The sequence below is a fragment of the Sparus aurata genome, chromosome 12 (assembly GCF_900880675.1).
Source record: "Sparus aurata chromosome 12, fSpaAur1.1, whole genome shotgun sequence".
NCBI lineage: Eukaryota > Metazoa > Chordata > Actinopteri > Spariformes > Sparidae > Sparus > Sparus aurata.
In genome coordinates this window covers 13,232,864-13,258,603 of record NC_044198.1, presented here as the reverse complement: position 1 = coordinate 13,258,603, position 25,740 = coordinate 13,232,864, and the positions used below count along the sequence as shown (strand labels likewise).

Below are 25,740 nucleotides of genomic sequence, written 5' to 3'. Positions count from 1 at the left end.
AGCTTGATACATTTCATGAAGCCATTCATTAGATTAGATTAACTTCACTGGAGAAATACATTCTCAGTTTGCACACTTCACACAGGCAAAAGGAAAGCTTAGGTTAAATTTGAGATATTAGCTGTAACAATCAGGTTAAAGTAGAACACAGCGACGTTTTAAGTGATGCTTTTGTGAAATGAGGCATAACTAAACTGTAAAAACTCAAAACATACACAAATACACAAATCATTCTTATTCTTGTTATTATTTATGTATTACAATCAAGAAAAACACTATTCATTTTTTTTTTTTTTAAAACCCTTATTTGAAGTGGCATTTTCCCAGCAAGGCCTGGAGTCTAGTGTGTCACTATTAAAGGGGCGCTACATAGTTTTTGGAGAAGAAATCCAAACTTAGAATTTGAACATTTGCAGTATTAATGAGGTCATAACAAAAACTCACAAAAAGAAATAAAAGAAATAAGTTCCAGAACACTGTTTTGAAGCTAGAAAGGTGGCAGGGTCCGCCAAATGTAAACAAAGTAACGCAGTATGAAATTGTGTTGTCTTTTAAGGTCAGTTGGTTTATTTCGTTTGTTTTGCCATAGGAAATCAAATCAGTCAGTAAAGGTCTTTCTCTTCTTATTAACCACTTAAGGAACACCGTTCCAACATAGGAACACCCTTCACTAAACGAACACCCTTCGTAAAAACGAATATTTTTTTTGCTAACAGTTTTAAGCATCAGATCTTAACAGTATATACTCACCGTTGGAAAGCTGAGACTGTCGTGATTATCTTAAGCCCAAAAAAGTTATTTCCAGACCATTCTAAACTCACCATGACACAACATTAGAAAGAGCCCTCTACCGCAAGAAGCAAGAATGCCTACATACCTTCGGAGTGTTCCCTTTTTCCACAGCTACAACGTCATGCCACAATTTTTTTTTCATAGTTCGCCAAGAGTCCATAGAATGGGAATATCCATGTCATTTTTACCCAAAACTAGCTACAAGTGTCGAACCAGCAAGAAACCACAGGGTCTTAGCTTTCATTTGAGACCAAGATTATGTTTCTAGGTAAAGGGGTTCTCAAGTTATAAGCCTTTGAATCTCAGTAGGCGCTCTTGGAAAAATAGGACCCAAGCAAAATGCACAGACACGCCTTTAGAAAAATTGTGTCTGCTGTGTCCATAGACATACCTGAACCCTTACATCTTAGTCATTTTATTGACATTTGAATTGGACGAAAACCAAAACCTGTGTTCCAACCTCTGTAACTCTGTGTCAGTATGTTACAGAATCACACTTACACTTCCAGAAAAAACTTGAGGGTGTTACCTTTCCAATGGTACCAAGCACATCCCTGAGTCTCAGGGATGTGCTTGGTACCATGTGGGAGCTGTCGTGCTTTTAATTTTGGTATGTCGTTTTGGAAAAAGAACCTTAAAACGGGGGCGTTCATTAAGTGGTTAAAATGTCTTCCCCAAAATGAAATAGTGCACCTTTAAATTGCAGATGAAGAATCACACTACATATAAACAACTGATTTCATTCATGTTGAATCCAGTTTGCAGTCGGGGTTTCCTCAGCAGAAGACAGGACAGATGACAGCTGACAGACTTCAGGAAATCAAACGAGTCGTTCTCAGTAGATACAAGGAGATTTTATTTAACATTTTTGTGTACAAACATAGGCTGCAAATGCCTTCCAAACATGTTTGCCCTCAGGATACAGTATTCCTTTTTTTTTTTTTTTTTTTTTTTTTTTTTTACAGTTCTACAAGCAGAACGTTGAATATTGAACAGGAACAAGAGTCCAAAAAATTGAGGAAGGTAAAAAGAGAAAGTGTTTGTGGGTTGGTCGGCAAGTCTCATCCAGGGGTTTTTAACGTTACGTGTCGGAAACAGAACAAAGCTGGCACATTTTCCAGTCGATTTTCGACGTCAGCTTGGCTTCGTAGAAGTGGCGGCAGAGGGTCATTTAAAAAGTATTAACCATAGTGTGGAAACGGGGTGATCATTTGTAACTTTCAGATAGAGCAATATGATCCATATATTCAGGCTACTCCACAGAAAAATTAGACCTTCTTGTGTTGGATCGACTTGTTCGTGTGCAGAACTATAGGGGCTGCGGGTTATGGAAGGGTACATGCAGTTACACCGACAATCAAACAGACCAAACAATGCAGATTTTAGAGGCAACATAAGACTCTTCTTCTCCTCTACCACAGACTGACAGCTCGGCGTTTTCTCAAGGAGACTAGAGGGCGCACCAGCTCAGTCCTCAACAATCAGTGGACGCCACAATAAATAAAAAACGGAAACCGAATAATGTACTCTCTAGTATAATACATATTATACAACTTCCATGGAAAAGTAAGAGATCTACCTCTGCAAACTGGCAAGAACCTGCACCCGCTAAACAATCACAGTGGCCAGTCTGTTGTACGACACGAGTAACTACAGAGATGAGCCGATGACGCTGGGGGTAAGGGGGGTTAGAAGACGTCTGAGGTTTCTGGGACAAAATAGTGACACACTTTAGCAGGATGTTCCATAAAAAAACAAAACAGACATTTTCCCAAAGAAAGCACACAGTTTTTTCCTAACATTAATTTAGCTTTAGACGATATCATATCATAAATAAACAGCTCCAGTACACCTTCTTACACCGAACAGGGGCAAAGCATAAATAAATAAGAATAAAAAAAGGCATTAAAGGGGGCTGAAACTTTAAGAGCTAAGACAAGCACGAGCGGCAACAGATTTTTTTTTCTTTGCCCCATTAAGACTGACTTTAACACAGTTTCGAATGACAGCATCACAGTCAGGTGAAGGTGAGCAGAGCAAAGTGGGGGGGGGGGGGGGGGCATGTTTACGGTTATGAGCTAAGACCACGCTTAAGTTTAAGGTCCTGTCTTAGTCGTTAAGAGACGAAAAGGTGTGTGGCCGTCCCCAGCAAAGGCAACAGGAGACTGCGCGACCGTCACAGTCTCCACTGAAGAAACGAGAAAACAAAGTGTCGAGGCACGATAGGGTAGAGTAGTGTAGGCAATCGGGACTTGTCACTATAAAGGTGACGGATGAAGGGATGAAGGGTGGAGTCACTCTCCGTCTCACATCTCGAAATGCAGACGGTGAAACAATGTGCGCGCATGCTACAGTAGGCCAAAAATGGGTGGGGTGAACGCTTTCAGAATAAAATCTCGACATTGTAATCGATGGGGTTGTTACAGTTATGGCATTTCTTTTTATCCATAGTATCATGTGCAATTTGAGTGTAAATGTCTTGAGTTGATACGTATCCAAAAAAAAAGACAGCTTTTTTTAAAAGTCTAAAGACAATTGTGTTCAAAACATGTTATTACTACCATTTACTCATATGAGCCCCCCCTATGTTTCCTTAAAACACGGACGCAACCACACACAAGCCCTTATCAGATGCACTATACTGGTCGGTTGGTTATAGCTTTAATGCTTAAGATATAATATGAGAAACTAATCATCATCCTTAAAGGTCCAGTGTGTAGGTCTCAGTGGCATCTGGCAGTGTGGTCACAGATTGCAACACCACTCGTCTCACCCTCTACAATGGCGGTCGCTAAAAAACGTGAAAAAAGCACGTTTGGTTTGGTCATTCTGGGCTACTGTAGAAACATGAAGGACTCCTCCATCGGTAGATATAAAAAGCTCATTTAAAGGTAACGTAAACACAACGATTATTAGTTTCAGGGGATTATACACAAATGAACATAACTATATTCAATTTGTGTCATTATTTTGTTCCATTTCTGAATGTAAACCCCTTTAAGTCATACACACTGGACCTGTAAATTATATTTTCAAGTGTTTTTATACACTAGTCAGCCGCCCGTATGAACACGGAAAACACGTTTTCGCTGGAATCATTCATTCATTTCAGCGTGGCCGTTGAAAGAACCTGTCCTAAAGTGCTTTCTAAGTGGTGAGGACAAAAAAGTTCATCCGATTCCTGGATGGTGATTCCATGCTGGAAAAAAGAGGAAAGTCGGTTCTAGGAGGGATTCTAACTTTGGAGGATAACCATACTTGCCAGCCTTAAGACCTTATACACAGGAAGGCTTTTGAAAAAATTTTAAAAGATTGAGCTGGAAGAACTGTGTTGCCTGCATCCTGGTGGCATTTAAAGAACGAGAGATGAGATGATAAACAGGAAGCCTCATATTCAACTTTGTCTCCCCTCATTTTAATTGAAAGCACAGTGGGAAGGGATCTTTAGGCCGGTGTGAACAGGAGCAATGATAAACTATGTTCCAATGTCTATATGGGAAGACTTGTCTGTGAACCTATCCTTTAAATTGGGCACAAAAGGACACGTAATAATGTTAACCAGGTACTGACGAGTTACTAACATCCTGGTCTATGTTGATGTATTTGTTAACAAGACAGCAATAACAAGACCACAAAGGAAAATCAAACATATCAATTAAACATGCCTGCATGTTAAATCAAGGACACAGAAATTAAAATGAAAAGAAAAGTCAAATATCTTAAGAGTTTTCCTTTAAATTGACCATTAAGTTGGACACCTCCAGGCTTAACAGGATAAAGAACAGTTAAAGGGACAATTAATTATTTGGATATTTTTGCCATATGCGTGAGATAAATTTAAAAAAAGATATCAGGAGAGGACGAATCACAATAAAATTTCCTTCATTCAAACCAACAGATATGCTCTTCCACGGAGTGCTCAGGTCACTTAAATTGTAATACAGTAGTTCTAACATGAGTGCACTTCTGCAGCCACAGATTAAATGGTACAAAAAGAGACAATGTCATATATGTGTGTGTGTGTGTGTATGTGTGTGTGTGTGTGTGTGTGTGTGTGCTGTGTGTGTGTGTGTGTGCGCTCTGTGTTATGACATTGCATAATGTCTACACTAGACAGGAGACGGTCTCTGGATGTGAGACGTTCTGCTGAGGAACACCCAGCAGTTAAAGAGCTTGTGCCTTTTCCACAGCAGCAGCATACAGTATGTAACTACAATGTGTGTGTTACCTTCATAATAATAATAATAATAATAATAATAATAATAATGATGATAATATCTAAATGAATAATAATCGATAGGCTGGACAGAACAGCAGAGTAGTTTCTATAAGAACAAGGCTAAATCCTGCTTGTTTACTGCAAGACCTGAAGTCAAGGCTAAGACCTACCACTTTCTTAATCCAACAGAAAAAACATAGAAAAACTAACCAATCCCCCCCCCCCCGCCCGAAATAAATTACAATAATAGCGACAATGATTATACCGTTAAACCGAAAGAAGAGGAAAAAAAAATACAACTTTGAGATTATGTACATACTGTATCTGTAAATACAACTGCTTCCTTTTCTCCTAAGAAACAAACAGACGACATATTAATTTGGCAAAACGTCCTATGTTACAAGAAAGACATGTCGTCAGCAAAGATATGAACACGGACAACTCCTATGTTAGAAAATATATTGCTTCCTGGATATTTAAGCTGAAGACTACCTCGAGACACGTACAATACGATTTTGCTTTTTTTATGATTCGGAAAGAAACGCAGGCAGTCATATTTGCAGTGTGTTACTAATCATCGGGTTGATTTCTTTTTCTCTTACAGTCTGTAGTGTTCGTCTGTTGACTCAAATAGGGGTTTGTTTACGCTGTAAACACTTTAACGTACAGGTGTTGGCTTCCTGGCACAAAGAGAGAAAAAAAGAAGCCAGGGGCATCGTGGCAGCTCTGGATGTCCCACGTACAGCACAAATGTCTCCTCTTGCGCTGAGATGATGTAAGACACGGTCAGAATTCCTCCTTGACAGGACACGAAGCGATGTTTGAGATGGATTAACACGTTTTGCAGTCTTGAGCTGATGATTGTCCAAAAATAAACACAGACAGAGAACAATGCCCAAACACAAAGGGACGTGGCAAACTAATCCAAGAATCAAGATTTTGTTCTCTTATGGACTGATTTTCGATGATGTCTTGACTTATGAACCACACAAGCTGTAAAGGTTCAATGTTAAGACCAACAAAGAGCAATGTGGAGAAATGTGGATGGCAGGTGTACCAACACCATCACTGGAGGTACAAGGAATCACACTAAATATCAGATAATGACAGATATGAGCGGCAAGGACCCCCACATCCTCTGAGGCCCAATGGCGCCCTCTTGTGTTTGAGGAGAGGCAGGCATCAGCAGAGACGATCCTTTACAGGAATCTGGGCAGTCAATTCAAAAACACACTACTACAGGCTCACTTGGAGCCACGGTCCATCTCTTTTTCACTCTTTCGCGATCAAAGTATGGCAGAGTCAATGTTCGCTCTATACTTCAGTCGAGAAGAGGATGCTCTGTCGTTTACTGTCAGGGGTGGGGATCGTCTCCAGCTGCAGGAAATACAGCAACACTTGGACCTGCAAGGAAGCGTACAATGTTAGAGAGACAACATTTACAATTGGAATTAGCAGAGCATCCTCCTGAAGTTTAAGTCACCTGTGCCATAACTTCCAGGGACCAGCTGTCCCCCATGCTGATGGGCTGGGTGGGGTTAGCGGGAATCTTGCTGTCCTTCTCGGAAGGCCTCAGCAGGGTCGGCCCAAACACCGTCGCCAGGTTGTGGAGAGACATTTTGTTGATACTTTCCTTCTCTGCCACCCTGAGAAGGGGAAGGCAGACAATTGTTAGTGAGAACAAACAAAATGAACTTTGTATTGTTTTGAGGGCTTGAAACTAATGATTCGGATCATAAACTCATTAGAAAACTGTAATAAGGTAATAAATCAAGTAAGAAGTAGGGTTATTTTCCCATAAGATTACACAGAATCAGACTCCTTTTTGAAACCAGTGCAGTCCCCCTCTGCTAGAAAGACTGAACATTTCAATTTAGCTTTTTTTTTTCTTCTTTTTTGACACCAATGGTTGAATTGTGTGCTGTAAGTAAAAGATTCCAACAATGTCGTGTCCCCATGTCTTTGAATGGTGCCGTTTGGAACAACCATATGAACGATGTGGTTGGACGACATGTCGTTGTATCTTAGATGGAACTATTTTGGCTTTGAAATTTTTACAAAAGTAGCAATTCAAAGGCGCGACCTTGGGCTCATGACAATTGTGATGTTAAGAAATGTGACATTTTATAACATGTAATAGTAAAAAAAAGAACAATAATGGAAATAATCATTTCTTATAACAGTATGTTAAATACAAGTTAGAAACGGTTTCCTCTCATCTCCTGCTTGTCTGACTGTGTATTTGATTAAATAAATGTTCTTGATGCTGTGAGGTAATAGCGCACCATGAATGGCAGGCTCTATTCTCGCACCATCCATTTCACACATGCAATGCTTTTAAACAGATGCATCTACACTGTTAGCGCTCACATAATGCTTTAAGCCTCATGTTATTCGTAATCACCAAGGTAACCAGAGGACATCTTGTTGTTGCAGTTGAATAACATCCCATAGATGTGACCCAGGTGAACACTGCACACAACATGTTGATGAAGGTTCTCCGTCATCCAGGTCATGGTAATTCTAAGCGCTGTATCGTAGGCAACTGATAACACGCTGCACCTCTCATCCAAGGGGTTTCTTCAGTTCTAACTGAATACAGAATGAAGAAGCCTCTGTGTTGAAGGCTATAGAGGGCTATATGTTGTGTGTGTATCTGCAAGCGTGTGTGTGTTTACTTGTTCTTACCTCTTCAGGTGATCCAATAGGAAAAGGAATGTGACCAGGTTGGGTTCAGGCAGCGACAGCAGTAAGTTCAACATACAGCTCTCTTTGGCAACACTATCAGACAGGGCTGCAAAGAAGCAAAGGAGTTTTTATTTTTATATTTTTTTACTACATATGCTGCAAATGAAGGACTCTTTCTTTTACAGCATTAATAGTTAGCTCTTTTCAATAGTAACTTACTAATGCCGCCTGCAAAATTGGGGTATAGCTCGTCAGTGAAGAGTGGCTCCGGCAGCTCTCTGAAGTACAACTTCAAGGTCCCAGCGATGGCATTGACGTCCATCTCGCTCATCATCACTGACACATCTTTGTGATCTACAGGAGAGCGATGACAGCGACATCAAAAACGGGGGCAATGAAAAAGGGGAAGGACAAGACAGGGGAACACCTGGGCACAAGCAGCAGTCGTCATGCGTCTTCGTTTTCAGTATCTCATCAGAACTGCAGTCCAATACACGCACTGATACATTCACAGTTAGCGCACACGTAAATGCAAGTTCATAAGGAGTTAGTTCAGAAACCTTGTTAATCAGAGATGATGCCTCAAACCCACAGTCAGACATAGAGCTACAAAAATGATCACCTGATCAACAGAAATAGAAAGACTAGAAAGGGGTTTCCTTCAGGCGACGGTCAATAAATTGTCTCAGCCTTCTTTCCTAGAAATGCACGGCCATGAAATGCATAGAGATGTAAAAAAAAACAATCTCTACTGTCGGCAAATACATTGTAAATATTGTATTGTAACAAAATATTGGATCTTAAATCAAGTCGACTGAATATACTACACATAACTGAAATATGGTCACACTGACACGTTTACAAGTGACAACAGCAACAATTAAAGACTGTGTGCAGATGAAGGCTGTACTCACTGGTGTCAAAGGCGGTCTTCAAGGCCTGAATGTCAGTGGCGACCCCTGATACTCGGTAGATGCCCACCTCCTCCATACCCCTCCTTTCGATCTCCTCGAGGCACTGCCGGACAATGTAGGGCACCTTGGAGCGTTCTCGCCTGGATGATCACCAACGAGCAGTTTATATGAGAAACACTCGAATACTGAATGAATATTTTGTTTACAGAGACGAAAGGATGAAATAAACAAGACTAACAGTTGTGTTTCGCTTTGTTTTGATTACTGGAAGGGCTAGCAATACCTCTGGTTCTTTGCCCGTATATCTGTTAAAATGTTTCATCTACAACGCTAATTGATTATTGCTGGCAAATCTAACAAGTGGGTTAGACTTGTTATCTTTAATCTTCATTAATGTCACTCATCAGCAACAACAGTGGCCACAAACACAAACACGTTGGTGCTTCTACCACATTCTCTCTCTCTCTCTTCCCCCTTTTCCCTCCTGTCTCCCTACGACCTCTTCCTACCTCCTTGAAGATGGAAATTAAGGCGGCAAAGTTTTCACAATGAATGAATATTTATATCTGAAATCTCTTTGACCTTTATTACATCTTGAATAAACGGAAAGCAAAAGCTGGCTGTAAGGAAGGAAATCAAAAAATGGTCTTATTAATCGTCTGAAACATACAACATTCTGAATGAAGCATTTACGAAGAGCCGGCTACTGTTTACAACAAGAAGGAGACAGTTTGCAGTCTGCATAGTGGAAAATGTGGATTGCTAATGTTGATAAGAATAAGTCAATTTGTCTATTTCCAAAAAAATAAATAAATAAATAAAAAAAAATCAACAGCATAACATTGTGGGATGTGAGGAAAGAATCAAAGAGATTATCAATTGATACAAGAAGAAGGGGACTAGAATCGAGCCCTGGGGAACACCAGTGTAGAATACAAATGCCCTTTATGCCTGATAATCAAAGCAAGGATAACTGTTTGAAAGGTTAATAATACAGGTGACCTGACGATCTACCTATAATCAAGCAGCCGTTCAAATGTGAACTCACTTGGTCACTGTTGAGATCTTGACACCGAACACACCCATTGGTTTCCGTGAGGGCATCCTCTTCAGGCTGAACTCTCGGCTGGTGAACTTCATGGAAAGTTTAACCTCGATCTGACATGGGAAGAAAGGACTTCATGTCAAAACAGGTTTACAGAGTGAGAGGCCAATCTACAAGCCTGGAATCCATCTGCCATTGCTTCCCATGATCTTGAGGAAATCCTGCCATGTTAAAAACAGATGTAGATTTCATAGAGAAATCAGCTGCTGAATCACATCCTGGAAAAACTGTTTTCTCATTTTTGCCTGCTGCTTTACTACATACGTGAGGCTGTGTTGGAGCGATCTAACAGTGAGACCTATTATGAGTATTCTGCTAAAATAGCTCAACTTTTGAGCGTGAGGGGAGGAAAAATTCACAGGAATGAACTCTGAAAAAGTATAACTAATGTGATCGACTCACCCCGTTCATGGGAATTACTGTTCTCTGCCAGTCCTTGCCTTGGAGACTCTGAGGGTCAAGCTGCGGGGAGGACCAAGACAATACAAGTGAGCATAACTTTCTATTTAATCTGAATTTAAGAGACATTTTACAATATTAACACAGCTGAACCTTCAAAAAATACAATAGAACCACACATTGTTAAAGATCAAACAAATGTTTTTTTAAACTTTGTCACCCTTGTCTCTGTCATTTTCAGAAACTAAGATCTCTATTACCCCTAAAGTACTTCAATAGCTGGTTCGGAGCCAGTGCCAACGCTGGAACCAGTTCTTTGCCTTTCGACAGCCAAAGAACTGGCTCTCAGCCAGGACAACTGGTTCCAGAGTGGCACCATCACTACCCCCTTTGCTGGTCTAGGACAAAGAACCGTCTACACCAGGGGCTGGAGGCTGGGTTATCGTGACCAAAGACCAACTAAAAACAGTTAACACCAGCGTTTTTATAAACCAGAGGTAGTGCACCATATTCTGACGTATCCGCGGGAGAATAAACAAAAGATTCTCACTAGGACCAGTCATGTTTGGGTGCCAGTGTGCCAGTAAACGAACAAACAAAAAACAGATTTATGTAGAAGACTTTTGTTTTGTCTTCTTCATCTTATGGCCCTTCAGATTTATCAAGTGGATCCTCAAAGGGGGAACCACTTGACAACTACATAACTTTATAGAAGTTAGGAGTATAGTAGTTGAAATCAGCTCCTCCTCTACCAGCAGTAAAACGCTGCTTATGTATTGATGCATCTGTATGAACAATCTAATAATGTCAGATATTATCTTGTGTCACTTACAGGTGACATTTTACTTAGAAACACTACATTCACTGTTCTATTACTTCCACCACTTCACATCTGTGTGTCAGTTGGCAGGATATGTAATAAATAAAGCTTAAATTGAGTTATAATGTATCTGACCATCTTCTCACGTACCGCTGCAGCTATATGCATTATGAATGTTTATGTTGTAAAGATTGGGTTATCTTTACATACTGCTGTCCTACATACTGTATGTATAGCTCAGTTACGTCAACATAGCAGTGCATTCATTTATAGATGTATTAACAGCACAAATCTTCCCACCATCATGTTGGAATGTTTTTTTAGAGGTGGTTTGTTATTATGTAACATCCCTCTGCTGCATTTTTACGGACATAATAAACAAATCTGTTGAAAGACATTATAATTCACACCCAAACATGCACAAACACACTCAGATCTGAGGAGTCATGCCATCTGGGGCAATAAAATGTGGGTGCACACACAGATACTCACACACATCCGACACCATGAAACAAACACACACACAGTGTACTGTACGTTGGATGTTTACCTAGGCTAAGGCCCATCTGGTTGCATGCGAAGCTGGATCATATTTCTCATAACTGAATCTTCCACTGCTCAGAGTGCTCTTTGGTTTGAGCCGTTTATCTACAAAGAATTACGTTGCACTAAAAACAGCAAAGCCCCAAGAGCTCCTTTTGCTTCCTGATAAAATGCATTAAAAGCTCAACTTTTTGGCCAACAAATTTGATTTTATCTTCTACGGCCTGGATGGAGGTCGAGTGAACCCTGTGCTGTTTAACAGCAGACACTTTTCCAATAAATGCACTAAACTGCAAAAAAAAGTTGAAATGAAGGCAACAGTATGAGGTGAGACAGTAAAGCAATGCTACTTAAAAAACATTTTGACACCACAGTCAGATAATCAAGTTGTTGATTAGGCCTATGATTTATACGGTTAAAAGTAAATTTCTTCCTGAAAGTATCAAAAAGTTGTTTGAATTAAGAAAAAGTGAGGTAAAGAAGCAGAAGGACAGTGAGGGAGGAAGAGGGCTATGACATGTACAAATGGAGTCGATCCTGGCAACGTTGCAGTTATATGACATGTGCTTCAACTGCTTGGCGACCAAGTTGCTCCATAGACAATTGGATATGAGATAAATGTGCATGCTTAAGAAGCAAAGGGTCACTACGAGCTAAATAAATCCTTGTATTTTTGCTAACAGGATAAATCTATGGAGCCCATGCAATGACAAACTAAAAAGTGCATCACACTTAGCAAAGTTATAAAAATGATTGCTGAAAATATTAATGAACAGATATAAAAACCGAAAATCAAAAAATTGCATCATGGCATTTTTACTTATTGGATAATATTTGTAACTTTTGTCCAACATGACCTTTGTCTCTAAATAAATGATTTATTGTCAGAAGAATATAACATTTCCAGTCTAATGTCTTGTTGTTTTATATCATTCAATTCTTAATTTCTAACGTCTATTTATTCATTTTTTGTATGTATGTACTTATGTTGGTTTGTTTGTTTTGTTTTGTCTGTTTAACAAGGGTGTCCAGCTAATTTACAAGATAAGAATGTCATCTAGGTGCATAAATCAACAACAATCACACAAAACAGACAACGACAGAGAATAAAGAGAAATCACATTTAAAATGTTAAAACTGTTTGGTAGGTTAACGATAAATAACCAACACCTGGATGGTTTGTTCGATTACCAACCACTCTGGCAAGTAAATGTGTATTTATTCTGCTCCAAACGTTCATTTTGTTGGTAAATCAGTAAAAACGAACAGTAATCTGTTGGATTCATTCTGCCGAAGACAGCAGCGTCAGTTTCTTGCTGTGGATTATTGAAAATCCCCCTGAGCGACTTTCTCACCAGTCTGGGTGGTTTGTTGTGAATGACATCATCTGTTGAGAAGCGATTTTGTCACAGGATTTCCATAAGAACCACCAGGTGGAGCATTGTGACTATGATTCATAGACAGTTTGGCAGACAGCAAGCAACAAAGGGACTTTTCCTGATGTAGATTTGAACAAACTGTTCAGGATACTGCTTATATGAATTCAGTGTACGCATGAAACACCATGAAGCTAATGTGACACCAAACCAGTCATCGGTACTGTTTTAATGCTTTTGTGTTTGTCTTGCTTTTGTTTCAGTTTGTCCAAGAAAAACACAAAATAAGACATCACGGATCTTTGACACACCGAGAGAAGATCAATTTGTGTGTTTTTCTGGAAGGCTAAACAATGTTCAGCGGTGTACAACCTCACACACACGGCAACACACGCGCCTGCCATGCTGTGGGTGGAGGAGTAAAAGCAGGAGGTTTTTTGGAGAGACTCGTGTTGCAGGCTAAATCTTTTCTGTCTAACCTGTGTCTTTGCTTTTCTCTCTGGTGACCCACTGAGTGACACTTGGCATTATCCTGCAGGCAGGCGTCGTCTTGGAAACCTCGTCACCTGCTATCTAGATCTGCTATCAACCACCGATCAGTCTGTTTCACGGCCAGACGGCTCAGGATAGTGTCAGTGTTGTTGTTTTTTTCAGAGCATTATCAGAATTTTGGCACCTCGTCATATTGATGTTATTTTCAAATACGCAGGGTGGCACTGCTGTTTCTCAATAACTGTTATCGAACCCACGACTGTGACCAAACCTGGCAATGCAGTGATAGATATATGGCATGAAAATGAAATGAAATGAAATGAAATGAACCTGATCCATCCGTTACATAAGAGGGCAATTAATCTAATCAGCCAATGTTGACATCATGCTGAGTTTTAGTCATTCATTGAGCAATAATTTGAATTTCATGCTTTGCGGCAGTGGTGGTGACATAACTGCCGATCAGTAATGAGTCGTGGTGGTGGTGGTGGTGGGGGGATGACGTCATGTCTTACCGGGATCTGTCCTTTCCCCATGATGCGGTCTGTGCTCTCTCCATCCTCTTTGTTCTGCTTGGTCTTGTTGTAGCACTTCTCGTAGCAGAGCAGCCTCAGGGTCTGAGAGCCCTCCAGGTCAATCTCAAACTCCTGAGTGGGAGGCAGAAAAAAACAGATGTAGGGTGATTATTTGAGCAAAAACTGACACAGGAATAAGAACAAGCGTGATCATAAACATCCACCGTACACTTTAATCCAGACATCCCACCACAGCTGACCAACATTCCCTGTAATTATGTCCAGCCCTCCGCTGCAGATGTTTTGCACATCGTTCTGAGGGCCCGCACTGCGTTGGTTCACTTAGCATTTGGACAGATGTGAGTCATCACCAGCAGCCCCTCATTATCTGATATTATTTCCACTTTGCTGGGCAAAAAAATCCTCAAAGAGTCCTTCGGGTCCACGATGGAAAAAAACGCTGCTGCAGATGAACCGTGTCTCAAAGCTCTTCTTCGTCTGTGTAGTGGTGCTCACCTCCAACATCCAGCTGTGTCATTAATGCATTCATGTTTGTGCCTATATGCATATGTTTGCTACATGTTTGCAGGGGCTGCAGCTGCTCTGTATAGCTTCTGTTAGACATCTTTACTCAAAGATGGACAGCAAACTGATTACAGGACCAGATGTCAGATTCAGTGCGTGTAAAAGAAATAAACACACTAATACGAAGCAACCAATGAAGAATGTTGAGCACAATGGATACAACACTTTTGGGAATATTCAAATCAAATGAATCCTTGCAGGGACTAATTCCAACTTTTTATTTTTTTAAAAAGGCCTCCAGGGTGCAACACGGACAATTGAAGGTTGTGTTCGATTCATTTAAATGTAATATCACGACAGACTCTGCAGGGACATGTGTGGTCCGCTTGTTTCGTTTTCTCTTACCTCGTTCCATTTGGGCTCAGTAGTGTATCGATACACTCTCGTCTTAGCTTTGTTTGAAAAGAAGCCAAAGGAATCCACCTCCAATGTGCAGTAGAGATCTGACAGAGATGAGAGAAGGTTGAAAAAATATTACTTTTGAAGAGGTCTTTGTGAATGCATTACATGAGCAATTGAATTAGCTAAATGTGAGATGTCATCTCCAGAAAGCAGTTAACGAATGAGTCCCGTTAAGTTCGTCAAAGTGTTTCAAACATAGGTCTCCAGGCATGTGTTACGCAACCCAGTGAATACATCAAAGCAGCAGCTGTAGACACTAAAACATCTGACCAGAAACTTGAAAATCAAACCAAGTAAAGTAGTTCAGAGGGAAACACACAGCTGTAAAACACTGTTTCCCACTGCGCCACATTCACGTCAAATTAATTTTGCCTGATTATCTGCATTTTCTGTTGTTTGCAGGGAGGCCAAAGGTGAGTGACTCACTCAAGCTCTGTTTGAGGCCGGAGGCGGAGTGGACGATTACATTCAGGAACCCGTAGAGACCGGGGGATTCATCCTCTGGAAAAACAGTCAGCGAGCAGAGGAGAAAAAAAAAAAAAAGACAGCGAGGAGGGGTTAGAAAAACATGCAGACCTCTGTTTGTTTTGGAGCAGAATCAGACATGGAAAAAAAACAGTACAGTATAAAATATGTGGCTTGAACCTCTGTGCACTCACTATACTCATAATAATCAAAATCAAGCAAGTGTGAAAGTGTTACCACACGTCTACACGTTATCATTTTATGCAGAATGTTCATCTAAATCAGCTGAAGCATTTGAGTGCAACTTTAAAATACAACCATCAGCACCCTACCTTCTTTATTGATGCTAAGTGGGATGTGGTGGACGGTCTGCAGTTTGACGCAGGAGCTGGTCAACATTTGCAGCTCCATGGACGTCAAGGAGGACGTTTTAAAACCTTGAGGGAAGACAATAAATGTAGGCTGTAAAAGACGGTCCATGTATTGATTTCCCTTTGTTTTCATCCATGATTGGCAGTTTCTATTGTACATGTATGCAAAGTTCAAGTGTCCGGGATGTTTCGCAAATGGGAAAAAAATCCAAATATTCCAAGACACTTACATTTCTTCTGCTGCTCCTTGATCATCTCCCGCCATTCTGCACGTTCGTAGTCCGACGAAATCAGGAAACCGTAACTCTGAAGACAAATGCACAAAAAAAACGTATTAATAAGCATCTTATAAGGGCCACAAGCTAATGCTTATTAGAAGGACCTTCGCTTGAAGTGTGATCCAAGAAGGTCTAGCATGAGAGAGATCTAGGAGTATTAATCTGTTGTGCTGGAAATGAGGCAGATGACAAGAATAAAGGTGGTAAAATAAGAAAAGCAGATACAGGGAGTGGCGGGAGGAGGGCGATGGGGTAGAGCTGATGATGGCAAAGGACAATCAAGAAACAGGAGCAGTTAATTTTGGAGGTCTTCGTTACCTTGCCGCTCTTGTTGTAGACTCTGAGGGGCATGCTCGGAGATGTCAACAGGAGCAGAGACTCCTGCTCTGACAGCTTCTTCCTGAGACGGTCGATAACTTTGGAACCCTTGTTGGCTCTCTGAAATCACAGAGGTGAAAATGTTTGTGTCGATCATCTGACACTGGCTAGAGAGTTCCAACATCCAATAAGTTGTATGAGAGAAAATCCTAGCAGACAAACTTAAAAAATGCAGTATTGTGAGTGAGAGTTTTTAGTGAAACTGTGCAGATCCACGCTACCTTCTCCCTCTGGATCTCACTGCGGAGGTGGGAGATCTTGACCTTCATGGCATCGAGCTCTTCATCGGGGACCTGGGGGATGGTAAGTGGCTCAGCCTCCTCTGGGCCCTGGAAGGTCAGGTCAGTCAGGGGGATGTACCACTTACTGTCATACTGCTGGTTTTTACTGCGGGAGATGGGGAAGGACAGGTGACGGTGGATAAAAGATGTGAAGAGTGTGGAAAAGGAGACGGAAGAAAAGGGAAAGAAAATAGAACAATTCAGAAGAAGGTTAACTGTGGTTCAATTTTAACTTGAAATTTGAATCAGTGACTGCCGGATAGTGAGGACGTCTCTGAACAACAAGTGTTGATTTGTCCGTCATTAAAGTGTCTTACCCTCCGATCTGTTTCTTCAGTTTGGCGCAGAGCAGCAGATCGGTGAAGAGGAAGACGTGCCGCAGCTTCCTCGCTCCCTCCACCAACTCCACCATGAAGCTGTCCCTCAGAAGCTGGCGGTTCTGCAGGAAACAACAGACAAGGACGGCGGGGTCGGTGACACAAAGCTTTTGGTGTCGGTAACTCAGCATTTGGCGATCGGGATATGAGAGAGGCATACTTATGAGCTGTCACGGGGTGTGGTGGACTTAAACTCGTCGTCGAGAATGTCATCTTTTCTCGATCATCAGTGAGAAAAGCTCAGGAGCTCAATATGAACCAAATGATTCCCCAAAATTGTGGAGGGTTGTGCATTTAATAGCACTGGTTCATCTAATGACCTGGTCAATTATTTTATCATATTCTAGCATTAATCTTCAATTCACAGGACACAGAGGAATGAATGACGTAACGGTAGCACAGGGACGAGTGTTGTTTGGAGCTCTGGGAATTATCACTGATGTCAGACTATGTAATGAGATCCGTAATGCCGCCATCTGCCAAAAGGGGGCAGTAAAGCCATTGTACAAATGAGACAGACAGATTTACAAGAACGGACTTGGAACAAGAATGGGAAGCAGATGAACGTCAAACCACAACTTGATAGTAACGGTTCACTTTTACATGTTCGTAACCTTGGAATTGCTTCTATGTAACACAGTAAGGAGAGGAGAGGTTCACTGTAAAATATGAGAGAATAAAATAAAATCATTCCAAAGTATTTTAACTCAGACAGAGCAGATCTATTAGGGAATGGACACTTCTTGTAGTTGATTTTTTGCCCTTGCTTTTAGCCTTTTGATTGCATGAAACGAGGATGAGAATGCGGTGCTTGATTTTAATCACTCCTCAGGCTGATTTCACCTATTACCTGATCATTTGTTTCAGTAATAATAAATAAATTCAGTGGGGTCAAACTTTTGAAAATATATACTGGAACGACAAGTATTAATGAGTGAGCACCTCTAGCTGACAACATTTGGGGTGCAGGTTTATTTTCTTTTTAGAAAGAAACCCAACGGGTCGACATTCCCAATATGCACGCATGAAGGATTTTACAGTCCATCTACCGCCAACACCTGCTAAAAATGGATAACATAAACAAAATCTATGTCTCCTCTTCCTTCCTACTCTCTTCAGTGTTGTTTCAGGGGCCACAGTGGCCCCCTCCACCCCTTAAAGCCTACTCAACCCTCACAACTCCTTGGCAGCAAGGCCATGAAGCACGACATCACGCACGTACAGAGCCAATCACGTCCCTATCTTCGTTCTCTGTGCCCTCCCCCTCCTGTCCCCTTCTTCTTCCTCCTCCTCCTCCTCCTCCTCCTCCTCCTCCTCCCCCCTCCATCATGACCACACAGTTACTGTCACCGCCAGGACACACTAAAGTGGAGCCGATGCTTTCTGCAGGAGAGGTTTATGCGCTTACGAAACCTGACTAGACATCTGCTGGGAAAGAGGAGGATCATGCTGTGTCACTCGATGATGATGGAGAGGGCGAGGGGAGGGTGACGAAGACGGGAGAGAGATAGACGGGGATGGGAGAAAGAAAATGAAAGGCGGACGGAGAACCGAGAGGAGAGGAGAATTGAGAGAGACAGAGTAGCTCCTGATTGCATTCCACGGTTTCTTACTGAAGATACTAAACCATGTGACTTGTCACCAAAGCAGCTCCACTGCCTTAATCCATCCCGTCATGCACATGAATTCACAAGCACACATGAAGTTCTTACTGCGCGGCAAGCTATGATCCTGAAATAAGGATCTAATAGAAGCCTAATTCCCACTGGTGGATATAATTATTCATAACCAGCTAGATAATGAAGCCTGCAACGATGACGGCCTGTGATAGATAACTTCCAGATGACTTGCTCGCTTGTCTATCCGTGATGTTTCTCTCGTGGCAACTGGGATGCTACATCTGTCAGAACACACAAGACAGCTCCCTCACTTCCTCTCCCCTCCGGCACTGATGTGATTTTCTTATGCAGTTTCTGTAGTTAGAGCCTCTGGTAAATATTTAGTGTACACGTTCATCATTCAGTCTCCAACATCAGGTTTGGTTTGGGACTTCGGAGCCACGAGAATGGCACATCTATGAAGTCATTCCACGTGTAACGTAATCCCCCCCGAGGATGTTTTTTTTCTAGCTAGAATATAAAACGAGGCTCCATCTCGCCTCACTTCTGTCAATCTACATGCTGTCATGTCAGTCTATATTTAGGACGTGGGCTGTACAGTAGCTGGAGTGAGACATTGGTCACACTGCTCTTCTTACTTTTTGGCATAGCATTAAACTGAAAATACAAGGAGTACTGGATCTTAAGCTATACTGCGAAGCTATCCATGCATATTAACAGCACCAATGATGTGGACGGTGTGATTAGACCACGGATTTGTGGTTTAAAGGGCATTACATCCACTGGCAATTACATACAGTATATACAGTATAGGGGTTAAACTTTCATAAAAAAAATAACAGGAACAAGACCGACAGCTCTGTTTTGCTGTTTCACAGCTTTGAACTGGATGGTGACGTCAGCTAACACGAACCCCCTCGTGACAACGGTAACATGTTGATGTTTTGCAGCTTTAAGTTTACCATGTCCACCATCTTTGATAAGCATATTAGCATGCTAACATTTACTGATATAGTGCTTTAAGGAATGAGTCCTAAAACCCACAAACAAGTTAGCATTTTTGCTAACCTCTGGCTGTTTGTATTACCCTCTTCTAACTTTCTTCTAAACCTTTGACAGAGTTACTGCACCCAGTTCTAACAGCCTGATTTGCTGTCCCAACTAGTGGTGACAACCTACTTGGGTGCATCAGTGACGTAGCACGCATGGTACCATTTGACATCACAGTTGGATGTGGTGACTACTACAACAGACCCCACCCGACCACACCTAGCTATGCTGTTGGATGTGGTTCCGTGGGTTGAAAGGTATACTGTAAATCTGTTGAACCTCAGAGGCCAGTGCAGCTGTGTTTTTCCCCCTTTCCAAATTCGACTGTGGAGTTGGTCTTTAATTATTTCTTTCTCTGTGTATTTCACCGTGTAGCTTTGAACCTCTGAAACGTATAAGCTTTGAAGCGATATTGTTATCCAACAAGCTGAAATCTCCTGTGATAATCATGACGAGTCAGCAGTAAATTCTTGGGATCGGACTAGAATACTGATTGGATTATCATTCAAGAGGTCCAATAGTAGATTAGGATGGATTAGTACAGAAAAAGTACCTGAAGTGACAAACTAGTAACAGTGACTCCTTCAGATTAAAATGACAGGTCAGCAGAATCGTTCCACACAGGAGTTACCAGGTTTGTCCTTACATCAAGGTAAGTGAAGTGGACTTGACCTGCTGGGAAACTACATTGCCCATCAAGCCTTAATAATAATCCTCCTTTCATTGATCTCATGAGAGATAAAATAAAGGCAGGGATAACAGATAGATTAGGGATTTACAGGCCTCTAACTGTGTGGGAGTGAATGGGAATCATGTGGAGGGATAACGCATCTGTTAACCTGCTCATGCAAAACACACTCATGCCTTTAGATCCTTATTTAATTTCAAATTCATTGTTCTATCTTTGCATGTGGACATGTTCTCCAGTTAAGGCTCACCCCTACATCAGTAATCTGATGAATTTAAAAATGCGCTTACGCTGCTGCTTCGCCCTGCTACGGGGGAAAAGACACCCTCGACAGAACCAGCTGTCTCAGCGCATCAGATGACATTTTCATAATATCGAACAGCCAGTAGGAGAAAATGTGACTTTCTCCATTTCTTATAATAGCTGACCGGAACATCAGCAGCGCCGCTGTAGGAAGGAGAAGCGACGGGAGGCAGAGCACGCTGACAGCACTGAGCGCCGATTAAATATTGACCATCTCCTCGCTGAGAGCGTGTGCAAGAGTAATGGCATGAATCTACAAAAGATCTGTGTTTATATTTAGAATACATGCTTCAAGGAGCGTCTCTGCGGTTGTGTGTTGTAAAGCGATGTGTGTATATGAGGAGGGAAGGAAATTTCTAGTGGAACTACACACACACACACACACACACACATACACACACACACACACACACACACACACAGTAGCATATCTTTCCCACAGCCAAACAAAGCAGGATGAGGAGGTGAATTGAGATTGAGGCAGTGCCGTCATTTGCATTTTAATTAAGCTGCTTCTGTTTGTCCCCTCCCCTCGTCTGGTGGGGGCCGGGGGCCTCTGGGTGCCACTTGTGCTGCTCTGCTCCTGCATGCCTCCACTGAGCAAACCACAGGCTACTGTGTGCACATGGAGGGCAAGCACACCCTCAGTCCTTTACATTTCAGGTCGGATCATAAAATGAGCACTGTGGCCTGTTTCCCGTTGTATTACCTGTGCTATCCCATTGTATTTAGCTCATCACCTCATCAGCACTAACAATTAAATGGTGACGCCAGAGGAAGCCGCACGTAATCTGATAAATATCCTCTAGTGATGTCACCCAGTTGCACTGTGGGTAATGTTGACACCAGGATTTGGGAAGCAGTCTATTGGTCTGATATTGCCCTCCTGTAACACTTTTGAACTCCTTATGGAGAGTTTAAAAACAAATTTAAAATGATACAGAAGAACTGGAGATTTCACCTTCTTTATTCCACATGTTCTTCTTCCTTTGCAAAACTTGGAGCCCACATTACCCACAATGCTTAGCCACTGATTGACATCACCGGAGGCAATTCATCAGATTCCATGCACCTTCCTCTGGAGCCACAAAGGGCTTACAACTATTCTCACATATTCGGTGAACACCTGTGAACATACTTTAATGCATAAAATTGGTGGAGTTCCCCTTTGAGCGCATTACCACCATACCTGCTGTACAAATCAAATGAATTTCATTCTACATATACAGATCCTGCAGGCATCCAATTTGTTTCACGTGACAAAGGATAATGAGGGACACTGCTTTCCTTTCAACATGGACATCATGTAGAAGTCTGAGTACAGATTTAGCATTCAGCAAAGCGTCTATTCAGGAGTTTGAGGTTGTGCTGACTTTGTATTTTACGCCTGCTACCTCAAATCACTTGACTGTTTTCTGTAATTGTAGCGTCACAGCCACATCTTCTCCATTTAAAAGCGATTTAGGATTTATCAGCCTTTTAGGCGCTGACGTCCTCACCGAATGCAAGGCCTCAGCATCTCGACTTCCTGGGTGTCGACAGTCTTTGGATGGCTGAAACGAGGTTTATGTTGCAGCTCGGATGGGGGAACGCAGACAAAAACCTTGGGCATAATATATATTCTGTCTATGGGAAGGTACGATATAATGAGCCCCATCGATTTCCATGTGCTGCTTTCATGTATCCATGCTAAATATTTGATGACTGGTGTGGAGGTTCGGACAGACTGGGATGGAACTGGGGGCCTGCGGGAGTATAGGAGGGGACTGTGTATGTGTGTGTGTGTGTGTATATGTTCAAAGGCAAACAAGAGGAAGAGTGAATGGAAACAGAGCATAGGACAGAGTGTGTGTGTGTGTGTGTGTGTGTGTGTGTGTGTGTGTGTGTGTGTGTGTGTGTGTGTGTGCGTGTGTGTGTGTGTAGAAAAGGGTGCAGTAATGACCCCCCTGTGAGCAGAAGGAGGAGCCGGCTCAGCCTTTTTTCGCTTGTTTGCTCCCACCCTCCGTTTATGAATAATTAACTTTGAATCTGCCAGTCAGAGCGGACCGGTGGCTCATTACAAGGCATTATGTACGGCAGTGTCACGCAAGCTATCAATCAAGAGGCATCCATTCATGTGCGTCAAGTCATCTCCGGGGATGAGAGCGACAGTGGGGGGTAGACTGTGAGGGACTGTGTGTGTGTGTGTGTGCGTTAGGGGGAGATTGGAGGGATGGGAAGCCACAGGAGTGACGTAGAGCAAACACAGAATCACCCTCAGCTAGGCAACCCTGGTATGACCATATATGGGCATGGGCTCTGCTTTAGGCTGCAGATTGGTGGCCCCTGTACTCTCAATTGGCAGTGACTTCAAAGTAATTTAGAGGGTGGGGCCGTGACGTCATCCTGCTCAATATCAGAGGTGCAATGATTTACTGATGAAGATTTTACTATCATCTAGACTGCTTCCTGTATCACCTCGGGACATCTCGATGGAAGGTTCATGATATTAGATTTTTGGAAAAACACAACAGTTCTGTCCTTGATGGTGCAGATGAGTTCAGAAATACATTACAAGGGCCGTTAGGTATAATGTATTTATAAAAAATAAGTGTTTAGGTATGCGGACGTGTTGAGCACTAGAGCTATACTGCTAATTATCTGTTAAAAAAGAGCATATCAACTGGGCATAAAACACTCACCTCTCCCTTCTTGACCGTCATGGATTGGCGCCGGGGCGTCGACTCCTCGTTGATGCTGGACAGGAAGTTCTGGGAGATGCGCAGAGCATCCTGCAGAAGCGGGTGGTCTGGGTGGCTGGTGGGCGTGTGTTTAAGCAAGTCCTGGGGTGCAGCAGGAGATGGAAAATGATTAATTTTAAAAGCAAAACAATTTCTCAGTTCATTTATTTTAATACTTTTTCATATATGCAATACATTTTGCCCTGAATTCTAAAAGAAAATGGTAACTGGTAATGGTAAATGGCAAACCTACATAAAAAGGCACATCTCTAATCTGTAATTGCTCATATATAAACTATTATTCTGGATCACAATTGTTTTTCTTGAGCTGGGTGCCAATGGAGATATTTTTGTATGTTTGCAAAAAAAAAAGGCTGCATGTTGGGTTTTGATCACCTGTTAAATGACTTCTAGGATTAATTTGTGAGCAACAGAGGCTAAAACACACAAGAACACAATTGTGATGCACCAGTAGTAAGACGTGTTGCTGCTTGAGCGCATATCATTACTTTATTTACTTACATGAAGTACCAATGTGCTGCGAGTCACTCTGTCCACTGGTTTATAAAGCAAAGCTGCACATAAAAATAGAGAGAAACCTGACGGAATTAGTATATTTTATGCAATTGTTTTAATCCGTGTTATATTTGAATATCTGAAGTAAAACTAGCATGGTGTGACTGACCCTCTAGAGAGTTCTTGGCCGTCTGGTCCTTCGAGTCCTTGGGGCTCCTCACCTTCAGGTTCTGTTTGGAGAGGCACAAAAAAAACACAGACCTTTAAATACCTGCTCAGTATGGTTAAACGATTTGAAATCATAGTGATGTTATTATCCTTGCTCCAGCACTGAGGTCATCCACTTCCAAATTAATTATGCCATCCTCAGCAGCTTTTCCCCCCACCATCTTGCTCAGATGGCTCAGAGTCATGCATCATTACTTAGGCCATTAACAACCCTCGATGATGAATTCCCCATCCCACGTGCAGAGACCAGCCACGACGCTAACTGATAGACCTCGTAAAACATAGACGAAGACTGATGGTGTACCAGGAGCTGCCACATTGCTAGAAAAAGACAGGAAGAAGAGGATGTTAACACTAGACTTTTTTTTTTTTTTTTATCTATCAAGATAACTAAGCTAATGAAATTAGAGGTGAATGTTTGCTGTAATAACATCTGAGCCTTCAAACTTGACAAACAACACTGTTGTGATTGCGATGACTAGTTTAAGCCAGGGTCAATTCGGTCAGTCAGTCAATCAGTTTCCAAAACTAGATTTAAAGCACGAGAGTAAGAGTTTTTAAATCTACTTTGTCTTCGATAAAACAAATTATCCTGAGCCCCTCGGAGCTGTTGGAGACTCGTGTTTGCAGATAAGATTAATGTACAAATTCATTACGCTGTCAAGGCTCATCTACAGTATTCGCGGTGAGCTCATATTTTCCTGCTGGGCGACGAGAATGAGAACAAGCCGAAACTACAGAAAACACCAACAACCGTCCTCTCTCTGCATTGCTCCATTTCACTGATGTACGTACATAAGCACAAACACATGGGCACACACACACACACAAAAATTGCCTCTGGCTGCATTTGTGCGGAAATATTCAGCAGGACATTCAAATTTAAATGCAGGGAAATGATAAAAGCTGCGTGGGTGAATAATGGGAGAGCGTTTTGCAAGTACAGTGCAGCAGGGACAAAAACTGTTCAAGCTGCTGAGAAAAATCGACTTATTCTACGTGACACCTCTCTGAATCTGTTCCTTTCCCCGATTACACACAATTTAACACTGTAGTGAGTCAGATATTGTCTTTGTTGGTTTTATGTGGCCAACCAAGACATCCTCTCTCTCACAAACTGTCCAGCTGGACGAAGTATAGCGACACAAGATTAGCTGTTAAAAAGACAACACATGTAGGTCTCAGTGAGTACTACTGCATATGTGATGAAGTAGTATAAAGCCTTTTGTGGCTCCAGAGGAAGCTATGCATGTATGCAATCTGATGAATTGACTCCAGTGATTTCACTCACTACCTAGGTTGCATTGTGGGTAAAGGCCAAGTATTTTTTTTGGCCTTTTACGGCCTTATTGATAGTACAGCTGAAGAGGGTGACAGGAAACAGGGAGAGAGAGAGGGGGATGGACATGCAGCAAAGGGACCCAGGTCCACTGCAAAGCCTCAGCACATGGGACGCCCGCTCCACCAACTGAGCTAAACAGTGCCACAATGTAGGCTCTTTTTTGAAAATCATCATCATTTATAGTAATCATTTATTTTCAAGCTGTCCATAATGAGTCTCCACATGTCCAATGTTAGGACCTGTAGGATGCTTTTCAAAACCTGGCGCCTACATT

General features: G+C 41.8%; 1 protein-coding gene across 1 annotated transcript in view; it reads right to left on the bottom strand.

Annotated features, from left to right (window-relative positions):
• Nucleotides 1-1,631: 1,631 nt before the first annotated feature.
• bcr (BCR activator of RhoGEF and GTPase) overlaps nucleotides 1,632-25,740 on the bottom strand; it is a 91,543-nt gene continuing 67,434 nt past the window's right edge. The window contains exons 6-23 of the mRNA XM_030435545.1: nucleotides 24,066-24,126; nucleotides 23,903-23,955; nucleotides 23,342-23,482; nucleotides 16,941-17,062; nucleotides 16,564-16,729; nucleotides 16,283-16,402; nucleotides 15,917-15,992; nucleotides 15,648-15,752; nucleotides 15,277-15,351; nucleotides 14,794-14,891; nucleotides 13,864-13,995; nucleotides 10,121-10,180; nucleotides 9,662-9,771; nucleotides 8,614-8,753; nucleotides 7,919-8,053; nucleotides 7,700-7,805; nucleotides 6,495-6,657; nucleotides 1,632-6,415 (exon numbers count right to left, since the gene is read on the bottom strand). Of these exons, the coding sequence (XP_030291405.1) occupies nucleotides 6,326-6,415; nucleotides 6,495-6,657; nucleotides 7,700-7,805; nucleotides 7,919-8,053; nucleotides 8,614-8,753; nucleotides 9,662-9,771; nucleotides 10,121-10,180; nucleotides 13,864-13,995; nucleotides 14,794-14,891; nucleotides 15,277-15,351; nucleotides 15,648-15,752; nucleotides 15,917-15,992; nucleotides 16,283-16,402; nucleotides 16,564-16,729; nucleotides 16,941-17,062; nucleotides 23,342-23,482; nucleotides 23,903-23,955; nucleotides 24,066-24,126 (1,953 nt within the window). The 3' untranslated portion in view covers nucleotides 1,632-6,325. The remainder of the gene's footprint in view (nucleotides 6,416-6,494; nucleotides 6,658-7,699; nucleotides 7,806-7,918; nucleotides 8,054-8,613; nucleotides 8,754-9,661; nucleotides 9,772-10,120; nucleotides 10,181-13,863; nucleotides 13,996-14,793; nucleotides 14,892-15,276; nucleotides 15,352-15,647; nucleotides 15,753-15,916; nucleotides 15,993-16,282; nucleotides 16,403-16,563; nucleotides 16,730-16,940; nucleotides 17,063-23,341; nucleotides 23,483-23,902; nucleotides 23,956-24,065; nucleotides 24,127-25,740) is intronic.